We start from the raw sequence: 12121 nt of genomic DNA on the forward strand, positions 1-12121 counted from the left end.
CACACGCCTCTTCCGTGCACTTGTGCTCGGCACCCCCGCCTGTGATGCAAGGAAGGGGGCTTTCCTCTCTCGCGGCACCCTGCTCGCCTCAGATAACACCCTCTGCTTAGACTCACAGTAGCACACTCCTATTCAGCGCTGTCACCCCCACCTCATCGCTCCTTGCCATGCTCTCCCCTGCTGTTTCTCTTTTTTTCTTTGTTGCTCCCGTTCCAAATTCTCTTTAACTTTCGTTTCTTTTCCTTTTCTCGCTTTCTTTGGCTTTCTCGTGTCTACCTCAGTTTGCTCCGTTAAGGTCATCTTCCTCAGTTCTCTTTATCTCTCAGTCCATTTCTCTCTTGTCTCTGACCCTTTCCCCACACTGCCCGAGGCCACTTCCTCCTTCTTTAGTCGCCCGTCCTGGTCACTGCCCCATCCCTCCCCACCTGTCCCTGGCAGCGCTGCTCCTCTCCCTCAGCCACGCTCGGGGCTGCACTGGCACTTTCCCATCTCCAAGCCCTTCCCTCTCCTCACTGTCCTCCCCCTCCTCTCTCTCTCGCGGCTCCTCTGCCTCCGCGCGCAGTTCGTCTTCTCTTCCGCGTGCGCTCTCCTCTCCCGGGTCTGTCTCTCCTCCACTCACCGCCGTGCAGCCTTCGAGGCTCCCTTTCCTGCCCCTTTGCTCTACTCTCTCCAGCCCACGGACACTTGTGCCCTCCCTGCACACCTGAGGCTGTCCCTCCCCGCGCCTCTCTCTCTCTCAAGGATGGCTCTGCCCTCCCCGGCGCCTCTGGCCCCTTCCAACCATTGGGCCAGCCTGGCACCCCCCACACCCTCCCTGGCGTGGCTGCCACCCCCTGGTCACTCCTCAGCCCCTCTCCTGGGCAGGCCGGCTCCTCTCTCCCCGTGCGTGCGGGCGTGTGTGCGCTCCGCCCCGCCCCTGCCTCCTCCCCTCTGCCGTCCATTGGTTTCCCAGGCCCTGGCTCCCCGTCCGGCCCCCGGCGGCTGTCCATTGGCGCTGCGGCCCCTCCCCTCCTCTCCCTCCCGTGCCCCCCCTCCTGCCTGCCCGCCCGGCCCCCTCCCGGCCCGCTCCCCCCGGGTCTGTCCTCTCAGCCCAGGCTGACGTTCAAGTTCGCGCTGGCGGCGGCGGGCGGCGGGCACGTCACGTCCGCACTTGAACTTGCAGCTCAGGGGGCTTTTGCCATATTTTCCACCTCCCTCTCTTCCCCTTCTTCCCTCTCTGCTCTCTCTGCCTCTCATTCCTCCGCCGACCCCGGGAGAGAGGTAAAGGAAGGCGCACCGCCGCACAGAGCCCGGGAGCGGGGGATGGCGCTGCCCCGCCGCCCGCGCCATCTTTGTCTTATTTCTGGTTTATTCGGAGGCAGGAGGCTGGGATGAGGCTGCCGCCCCGAGCCGCCCGGGAGAGCGCCCCCGCCGCCCCCGACCCCGTGTGAGCAGCGCCCCCCAGACCGCCCGCGCCCAGGACAGCCGCAGCCGGGGCTCCAGCCATGTCTCGCCGCAAGCAGGGCAAGCCCCAGCACCTGAGCAAGCGGGAGTTCACACGTGAGTACGCGCTCTCCTGGCACCCCGGGCACTGTGCCCCTGCCTCTGTGTATTGTGCAGCGCTTCCAGCACTCTGTGCATCTTTCAGCCTACTTCTCAGCCTACCTCTGCACCTTTCTCTCTGCCCCTCTGTGTTGCTGTACTTTTTTTGCAACCTCTCTCCGAATCCTTGCCAGCGCACTTTTATCTTTGTAACTAACTGTGCTAAAGTGCTTTTTCTCCACCTCTTTCTGACAGTTCCTTTGTCACTGTGTTTTGCTTCTGTCTTGTGTTCTTCTGTCTGTGCACCCCCTTCTCTGCCGTCTATGACTGTACATTTGAATCTGTTGTTCTGACTATACTTTTATTACTTCCATCACCTTAACTTTCATCCTGTACCATTCTCCACAGCTCTCTCGTGGTGCCTTCTTGAGCTCTGACACTTGTGTACCTGTCTGCGTGGCTACCCGTGCATCTTTCTGCCTTCTGCCCCCTACGGCTCAGTGAACCCACCTGGATTTCCCTCATCGCATCCTAAGTGTCTACACTTCTCGCTGTACCTGGTAGCTTTCTCCGCGGTGCTCCCGCGCCCACTCTGTATCACAGCCCTCATTGCATCGCACCCCTCTGTATAGTACAACTCCCTCGGCCCCCATCTCTGCGCCTCTAGCGCTGTCCTCGCTCCATGCGCTCTTTGCAGCGTGCACACAACCCGTACCGTGCCTCCCTTCTGCAAGGCGGAAAGAGAAACCTGACTTTCTTTTTAACAAACTTGTTTACTTCCTCCTCGCACCTCTCGGCTCTTCTGTCTCTCTTCATCCTTTTACTACTTAGCATGATGGTTCCCTTCTGCTTCGGTGCCCTTCTCTCCCCGGTCAGGCTCAGGGGCAGCCAAGGAACGGCTGTGGCACTCGAGGTGACCCCGGAATAGCCGGCCTCCTCCGGGCTTCTCACTAGGCATTGCAGCCGTGCAGAACGAGAGAGCCCCGGTGCCATTTGCTCACTGCAGCTCCCCACGTTGCACACTTCATGCAAAGAATCGGAGCAGTGCGTCACCCTTCACTTAAAATGCCCAATATGCGCACCTTCCTGTATCGTATTTTGTGCACGACCATTTTATTTGGCTGTGCTGAACTTTCCATGCAAGCATAGTTGCAACGTTTTCCTTGAGATTCATTTGCAGCATGCACTTTCACTTACATACATTTTGTAGTAAGCATCTTTCCTTAAGAATATTTTGAAATATTTACCCTCTCTTGGTACACTTTGCACCATGCAGCTTGATTCGCTGTGTGCACACTTGGATTCATTGTACATCATACATTTTGCTCTGCTCACATTTACTTAGATGCCTCTTTTACTGGAATACATTTGAATCGAGCACCATAACGTGGCTACATTTTGCACCACGCGCCTTCTGTTGCACTGTGATATGATACACGTTGGTCTGCTTCGTATTTTTGTAGCATTCTTCTTCGCATGAGTGCTTTTTGCACTCTACATGTTCCCCCTGAATGCTGTGTGCACTGTACAGTTTTACTAGCATGCATTTTGCACCACGTGCACCTTTCATATAAAAGCTTTCGCATTGTTCACCCTTGCTGTGATATAATTTGCACTGGATATCTGGCGCTTTCTGCAGGCTGAACTGAACACATTTTGCAAAATGCACCTATGTGTTTGCTCTGTGTAACTCTTTACCTGTTGTAGCATGTCTATGGCAGCCTCGATGGGATGTGGTACACGCTCCCAGCTCCCTCAGAGGGTTCATCCCTCTGACTTTGCACGCGAGATGTTTCCAAAGGGGTCTGGTGCCGGGTAGAACCGGGCAGAGAGCTCCAGGCCCACCAACGAGAAATACACCACATGTGTTTATTAGTGTTGCATAAAAATCACTCTAAACAAAAGAAAACACGGGCCCTGAAAACGCTTTCCTGGAGCTGACACGGCCGCCGCTGCCCGCGGAGGGCTTCCCTCCCCCTCTTTACTATTTTTTGGAAGAATTTCAAAAAAGCTCGGAAGCGGGTTTTGATTGGGAAAACTCTGGCGTGTGGATGTTTACAAGCACCGCGTGCGCGCGGCAGAGCCTCCGACAACAGGCGGGGGAGAGCGCCCCCCTCCCGCGCAGAGGACAGCTCCCTGTCGGGGAGGCGGGTGCACGCAGGGGCCGCTCGTGTTTACCTGCCGGGGATTGAACCGTCCCTCGGCCCTGCGCTGCCTGGACGCGGGCTAAAAACAAAGGCGAGGCAGCGATGCCCGAAGGGCTGCTCTAGCCGGAGCTCCCCGGTCAAACGCAACGGGAGAGGCGAGCATTCCCGGGACGCAGCAGATAGCTGGGCTCCCTGTGACTAAAACGTGCACCATCCAGCCCGGCCCTGGACCCTCTTCACAGGGTCTGCTTGGAGAAAGTGTTTTAAAAGGGGGCTGTCGCATTTCTTCCTGTACCCTAGTGTTCGTAATTTTCTCCCTTTTCGGTTTGTGATGCTTTCTCTAGAAGGGACCTTTAAATGCATCTGCGGTTTTTATTCCACATTCACGCGATTCTCCCGCACTACTTGCCTGCCTGTCTTTTTTTTTTTAGCAAAGCGCCGCACGTCACATAGGTCACTTCGGAGCACTTATTTAATTGGATTGAACGCCTCCGCATCCTGTCCTCGGGCAGTGCGTTTCAAACAACACGGAAGTACCCCAGAATCGCTTCACCTTGGCACATCTGTCACCAGGTGGGCACTGCAGCCGCCCTAGCCTCTGTTTTGCCCCCCCCCCCCCCCCCCGCCGGTCTGTGTTTGCACGGCCCTCTTCCTCTGATCTCCATGCCTCCGGTCTGCAGGCTGGCTCAGCCTTGGCTGTCAGCGCCAGGGCGCAGCCCCCGTCGGCCGCTAGGAGGCACACGGAGATCAACAAACGCGGACGAACTTGAACCTGGTTTCGCCTCCTGAGCTCGCCTTCATTTTCATAATTTCCCTGTCTGGAGGGGCTCGGCTGCTGATGCTCCCCCTCCCCCACCCCTTTGTTCTTAATTTTTTGACTTCAGGGAGGGGGAAAAACTTTTCTTAGAGCACGGCCCGTCCAGCGTTGGAGGATGGTAGAAGCTCTCTTGACATGCACTGTGCTCTCTAAGTGTAGCGCAAAACAATCTCTTGTTGATAAAATATGGCACATAAAATAAAATACATATTAAACAGCCTGGGTGCCTAATAACATCCAAATTAAATTCGTTTTAAATACCAACCGATTGTTGGTTCCCCAGCAATGATCATAGCGCCTCGCGTTTTGTATTTATTTGCACTGTAGTGTTCTATGAACTACGTACAAGTCCTTCCTTAAACACTAAAAATGCCCTGCCTGGCGAAGTGGCAAAAAGGGTTCATGCCCTCTGTTTATTTCCCCACATGCAATTTTGGTTACCTATTTTTTTGCACTCGAAACCTGAACTCCCTGCGCGTTTCTTTATGTTGGAAGGGCTGGCTAGAATTGTCACCGGAAGATGAAAAACAGGGTTCCTATTATTAAACAGAGGCTGGCTGTTGCCTGACTGACATGTCTGCTTTTCGTTGCACGTGTTTGGAAAGTCTCGGTGAAGGGTGCCAGAATCCCTCTACCCCTGCCTTTCCCGAGGAACACAGGCCCCCGTCCCCTAAGAAGGCTTGTGTGTGGAAACAAAAATAAACAGGTATTCGGTCAGGACGCCCTTTCGGGATGCAGTGCAGACCAGGGCAGTGCGAGGGGATGGTTCCGTATGGGGGAAACCGCGAGGCTGGTCCAAGCTGAAGCTCTTTACGCCCTCACAACCTCTGCTTTTTTTTTATATAGTTTTGAGTCAAACGCATTTTATCTGTCGAGTAAAATATACATTCACAGATATATGTGAACATGTAAAAGGCATAAACTGCTATATATTGCGCATGTGGACAAATGCATATGGTTTACATGTATAAATTCACGTATATGCATTCCCATATCTCATGAGCATTTTCTGTAGGGGCAGGCATGCCTGCATTTCAGTGTCCTCTCCAATTCATCCTACGTACGAGAGTACAGATATTTTAAGACTGTGTCAAATTGGGGGGATCACTTGGCCCAGTAGAGGTACACTCTTCAAATAGTGACCCTTTTGGCCACTTGCGAGCAGTGGGAACGCCAAGGAATATTTAGCAATTTTAGAACATCTGCCAGTCTATCTCTTGCCTGTCTGATTGTCGGTTTCCTGTGAATTCTCAGGCTATTATATGCACCCACATCTTCAAGGTGTCATTTATGTCAATTAGGAATATTACAGTAAGAGTCTTGAACACGCCGGGGGTGCGGGTGTTGCCTCTGTGCACCTGATCCCCTTGTTATTTTCAAGAACTTTGCCTCCTGTAAAATTAATTGGATGAACTGTTGGAGGTGTGGCTGGCAGTCTCAGAATTGCCACTTCATTTCCTGATTTTCATTGTAAATCAAGGCAGTCATTCCATGCAGCGGGTTTTGCTAGGGACATTGGTGTGTTGCCTTGCATATTAACCCCTGCATGCCTGCTTGTAACAAGAGGAGTCCTGTTTGCCCACTGCTGCTTCCCAGTTGAACCGCAGAGCGACATGTTACGTTGATTTGGACAGGGTCTAAAATAAGACGATCTAAATAGATGTTTTATCATTTTAAAGGCAGATTTTATTTCACTGCAGTGTTCAGATTTGTATTTCACAAACCCGCGTATGTGTTTGTGTGTATATGTAAATATAAGCATGGCTGTTTATATGTATGCCTATAGACGTATTCTTATACCAGATCTATGTATCTATCTATCTATCTATGTATCTATCTATGTATCTATCTATCTATCTATCTATCTATCTATCTATCTATCTATCTATCTATCTATCTATCTATCTATCTATCTATCTATCTATCTATCTATCTATCTATCTATCTATCTATCTATCTATCTGTCTGTCTGTCTGTCTGTCTATCAACACACACACACACACACATGTAGATCTTGATGTCAAAATCTTTAACTACCCACTACATCTGTACAGATAGGAAAAAGCTGTAAAATCCAATTGCCTATTGTATTTTAATTGATGAAAAGAAGACAGTGGCGTTCAAAGCATCATTTCATGAAGTGAGCCAGTTCAATGCACTCCTAATTTCTGCCAGAGGCATGGCAGAGAATTAGTTGGTCAGTAAGTCGGCAGACCCTGTCCAATCCACTCTTATGCTGAACAGGATATTTCTGTAACCTCACCTTCCTTGGCATGACCTTAATGTTAAGGGGAGAGTGGCACTTGAGGCAAGAGATGATGGAAAGAGTGGACGTGCCCTAGTTGAATCTCCAGCTCGGTGAGCTGGGGGCTCCTTCATGTTATTTTACCCTGCACATCTGGGAGATCCCCCCGTAGCACCCCTCCCTTCCCTTCAATAGTCAGCTCGTGTAGTCACTTGTAACCTGCGTTTACCAGATTTTTGCAGTGTATCAGGAGTCATTCCAATATTCGGCTGTTAAATTAAAATCTATTTTTTGATTCTCTGTGGCTTTAAGTTCATTACATTGTGAAATTGCTAGCCTCTTAAAGAAGGTCAGGCTGATTGAATGTTGCCTAGGTCTGCACCACCACACCGTCCTTCATCAGTGGTGTCCTTGAGGTCTTTTAAAGTTTATTTTTAAGACCATCACTATTTTATGGTCATCTTTTATTTTATAATGAACATAGAGCTCAAGTCAGAATAGGTTAAAGAAAATTGAAAATACAGGCTACCACCAATACATTTCAAAGTGAAATACATTGAGTCTAGGTATGTAAGCTTATCCAGCAGGAAATTAAGATGTAGCATTCTCTGGTGCTAATTTTCAGCGACTGCATAAAGATATTTCCCAGTTAGGGATTTTTGGATCAGAAATGAAAAGTTGCAATCTACTTTGAACATTGTCAGGGGAGGTGTGTAGTTCTCACAGAAGACACTTTCTTTTGCTGGTGTAGAGTTACAGTTTTCAGAAGGTCTGTCTGATGCCTGTTGGCCTGTACTCGTGCTGACATGTTTGGAAGAACTGAGGCATTCCTGAGTGAGAACTAAATAACAAACTGCCTTTCCTTTCCAAGTACTCTCCTCCGGTGTCCAATTTTCAGAAGTCTGAATGTCACAGACTAGGCTTGCTTATGCACAATAATACATGCCTGTCTTTTTGTGCCACACATGATGGCAGCTAAGCACATATTCCAGTGTTCAATATAAGCGCCTTAACATTTCGGTTCCCATCGCCACGATAAAGGGATATTAAAAGAAAATGATGTAGCGGTCTATTCAGCATAGCAATGCTCATTCAGAGAATCCTTTTTTTAATGCAAGCATGAGAGTTCTGGTCTTCGTGAATTTGTATATTTTGGTTTCAGTTTAAAAAACACTTTTGTGAGGTTCTAGTTATTTCCCTTTGCATAGATCAAGGCCTTGCACAGGTCAACTGTAATATCTTTCTTGCTGAAACTTAAAAACAATTACAGCCGTTCTGCAGAGGATTGATGTGCATTCCTTGACATTTTGAACAAGAGTATTTTTTATTTACATGTGTTGTACGATTCTTTTCTGCTTTAATGAATCGATTTTGCCATCTATAATTGTGAGGCAGCATAAAAAATCACTCCAGTGATCCCTGGCATATACAGCTGTGACTGCGTTTGTGTGTACATCATATGGGAGCGCGGGCAGAGACCACGAGGTACATAGTGTAGTAGAGCTTTCTTTGCCTTGTTTTTTTCCCTTTCTTACACAAGGGTTCTGATGATTCTTCTGTATGCTTTCTTCCCACTGCAGCTGAGCCTCTCGAAGCCATTCTCGCTGACGACGAACCTGAGCACGGCACACTGGGAGCGCCCGAAGGGGACCAGGACCTACTCACTTGCGGCCAGTGCCAGATGAACTTCCCACTGGCCGACATCCTTATTTTTATTGAGCACAAACGGAAACAATGCAGCGCCAGCCTCTGCCTTGAGAAGTCCGTGGATAAGCCACCGTCGCCCTCACCCAGCGAGCCCAAGCGGGTGGTCCAACCTGTGGAAGTTGGCATCCAAGTCACGCCGGAGGACGACGACTGCTTGTCGACGTCGTCCAGAGGAATCTGCCCCAAACAAGAGCATGTGCCAGGTAAAATGAAGCCCACAAATGCTTATGTATTCCCCCATTAACTTGTCTTAATGTGTTTTGATGAGGGTCCACTGTAAGTGCCCTGGCAGCCAAACAATGGCGCATGTTGTCATGTTCTGCAATAACTTTCCAGCATTGACAGAGGTGGACACTACAAGCAGGTGCCTGGCCTGGCAGTGTTTTTTGGTCTTACTTGACATGTGCTAGCCATACTAGTCCACTCTGGACGCTACTGACATGACTGCTACACAGTAACTCCCCTGTAGGCCATGCATATTTTGCATGTTGCAAAGTATATTCCTTCGTTGACACTTGCTAGATCTGTCTGCAGAACACGTATTTTCCAAACTCTGCGCTGAAGGGGTTAAGAGAGCTCTTCCCCCTCCCCAGCCTTAGATCCATACTGTCTGTCAGCAGCATGGACTGTAATTAAACATAGCCCTGTGGCAAAGTGACACCACCGACCTTGACTTTAAGATGCCATTTTCGTCTGGCCAGGCCAGAGTCGAGAGGGCAGCCGCTGAAGCGCACAGACATGCTCAGTCGAAAAGTTTAAGGGCATGTTGGAAATTTCCAAAGGTTGGTGTGACAGGAAGGGCTGTTTGGTGCAGCCGGTCTCTTCACCAACATGATAAATGCTTCCCTCTCTCTCTCTCTCTCTCTCTCTCTCTCTCCCTCTCTCTCATGCTTCTGATGTGGTCTTGACAGATGCATCTTGATTTTATTTGTGGTTTGCAAAGCCATCTGTGCGTGAAAGTGGTCTGGGTGCACAAATGTCATCTACTGGCACCAGAAATTAGCAAAATGTGTTAATGTTCAGATATATATATATATACGAACGATGCCTCTCTTGAATCAGTCAATCCGAAGGGAAGGTTATGATTGAAGCTTGTGGGTAAATAAGCGATCACTTCACATGACGTTTGTCTTCCAGTCATTGTGGGAAGGGAATGCCTAAATAACAAAAAAAAAACCTTTAATGCACAGGAAATCAGCTGTAAATGGCACAATTTAAAGTCCACTTCCATTCTTTTCTCTGATTTGTCACAAATGCTTTTTCAAAGTTGATACAACTTTCTGCTAAGCCAGGACACAAAAGCCCCACACATGTCTATTCTGGCCTCAGATGTTGCAATATTAGTTAATATGCTTCTGTTGCCTTTTGGTTAGCTACAATACGGACCTGGTTTCATGCAGACACCCAAATCAAGAAGATGTACCATAATTTATAGTTCACTGAATCGAGGTACAAACTTTACCTGCGATAGTGTGAGTGACGTGGCAACCAGCTTTTTTATCTACAAGCAGCCATTAAAATTAAAGCAGCCATTTAAAGTTCCTGTACATCTTACCAGCCACTCAATGTAGATAATCTTTTTTTAATTTTTTTATTTAATGGTTTGAGATGCTCAAGCGGGGTCACTTAACGGTACGATCTGTTTAAAAACAGATATTATATATCACTCTACACGTCACCATTCTGCAGTATGGAGTTTTACAGGCGTTTTTTTACCCTCGATTCGCAGAGTGGTGCATGGCAGTGACCATTTCCATGCGCTGCTGCGATTTGAAGGAACATGAACGAGAGTGTAGGGCATGATTAATGAAGCCAGCGCCTGGCAGAAGGGATTTGAGGCCCTCAGAGATCCGAAAGCCCTTCTAAATCACCAAATATGGAGTAGCACTAGGGTGATGTAACATTGTATTTACATATTGGACAGCTCTGTTTAAACAACATAACACAGTGCTGTCAAGCAAGAATTGGAAGCACGCTCTTTGCCACGGCCCCAAATAGGTCATGTGCATGGGGCACAGGACTGTGAAAGAGTTATGCAAGAGGGGAACTGTGTTCAGGTCCATTGCTACGTTGCAGTTGTGCAGATTCTTGGTTCTCGATGCAGAGACTGGCAGGGCGGTGTGGTAGGGAGGTGAGCTGCAGTGCTCTTGTGTCTTGAAGTCAGTGGTGAGATATATGACATCGTTGTAAGTAATAATTAGGGTTTCTAGAGAGCCTTTGCATTGACCAGAAACTTGGCAGGATGTTTAATTTTTCTATCTTGAAATTGAAATATTCACAATGTCCAGTGCTCAACAGCATTATTTTAAGAGTGCCCTTTTCATTGAGTGGATGGTCAAAGTCCTGCAGAGAGAAAAGAACTCTGCTTTTTTCACTCTGCTAATTATTAGGGGTTTTTTTTTTCGGGGTCTAGTATTTTGTCACATTGTTCCCCTGGCCCCCAGTGGAATCGAATAGGCGCCTGTGTCACATTACTGAGAGACATTCTTGGCACAGAAGGCAAACCTTTTGATTCTTGCCAGCAGTGAATGTTCGGGGTTCTCTGGGGCGTTGATTGCTGCACATGGTGCCCTGTGATTTGGTGTTGGTTGTATTACTGCTCCCTGAAGGGAAGCGACAGCAACTTATTTGTGGCATTTTTTTAAACTCATCCGTATTTGCTCTGCTTAATGTGCTTGTGAGGAAGATGAAAGAGGAAACATTTCTTGAGGTCTTGTAATGCAGTTTTCATACTTCCTATTGTGAAATATGTGTGTATTTTTTTGAACACACAAACGCAAATTTATGTTTGATTCAGTTTATTGTTAAAAGGAGCAGATACACATCTGTACAATGTGTAGTCAGATAAATACATTTACCAACAGAAATATCTGTCGTTGCAGATTACGAGAAATCCATTTACCACTAGAAATATGTGCAGTTGTAAAGTCAGTGAAATACACTCGCTAAAAAAGAGAAAAATATGTGCCAGTTAAAAAAGCAGCAGAACAAATCTCTTCCTCTGGTCATTCACTTGATAGAAATATCTGGCATGTGTGTAATCTAGTTACAGATGAACCGGATTGACAAGTATTGTTTTTGTTGCATAAAGCAAGGCAGCATGCTGCCCACTTGGTTTGACTCTTGCTATTCAATACATTTTAAAATGGTGCAGGGGGACCTCTGTGTGGTCTTTACAAATAGGATTTGTTAGTGTAAATTTCAGTGAGGGACTTTGTGGGATGAGTAAGTCCGGAATGATTGGTGTACATGGCAGACACCACAAGGCACCATCAGGCTGCACCATGCAATGAGTGCCATGGCAGGAAATTTATATTTATTTAAAAAGGCCGCTAGCACATTCGTTCTTTACCCATGCGCTTGCAATATTTCAAGACATAGGTGCCATGGAAATTAACATACCTGTGCAGTTAACAGAAAACAGTAGAATGCAAACAGGAGTGGAATCCTTGCAGTGGAGCCCTAGGCTGGCAGACTGGCACCACACCCAGTTCAGACAGATCTGAGCCAGGAGGGAGCGCCGTCCGCTGGTGCCGCACCGGAAAGGGCAGAGACAGCCCGTGAGGCCATTGTGCCAGCTCTGATTTTATAGCATCTTTTGGGCAAGGACGCGCTTCACCCTCAATTGAAATGCGCCACTGACAGAAAATGCATCGTCGCGAATAGCAGATGCCAAAGGATAAA

General features: G+C 48.2%; 1 protein-coding gene across 3 annotated transcripts in view; it reads left to right on the forward strand.

Annotated features, from left to right (window-relative positions):
- The first annotated feature begins 613 nt into the window (after window positions 1-613).
- BCL11A (BCL11 transcription factor A) overlaps window positions 614-12121 on the forward strand; it is a 133691-nt gene continuing 122183 nt past the window's right edge. The window contains exons 1-2 of one of the 3 annotated variants that reach the window (XM_086927490.1): window positions 614-1539; window positions 8311-8640. In XM_086927490.1, coding sequence (XP_086783616.1) covers window positions 1485-1539; window positions 8311-8640 — 385 coding nt within the window. In that variant the 5' untranslated portion in view covers window positions 614-1484. The remainder of the gene's footprint in view (window positions 1540-8310; window positions 8641-12121) is intronic. The other 2 variants (XM_086927489.1, XM_086927488.1) reach the window with 2 other exon arrangements.

This window comes from Lissotriton vulgaris, chromosome 6 (assembly GCF_964263255.1).
Source record: "Lissotriton vulgaris chromosome 6, aLisVul1.2, whole genome shotgun sequence".
NCBI classification, from domain to species: Eukaryota; Metazoa; Chordata; class Amphibia; order Caudata; family Salamandridae; genus Lissotriton; species Lissotriton vulgaris.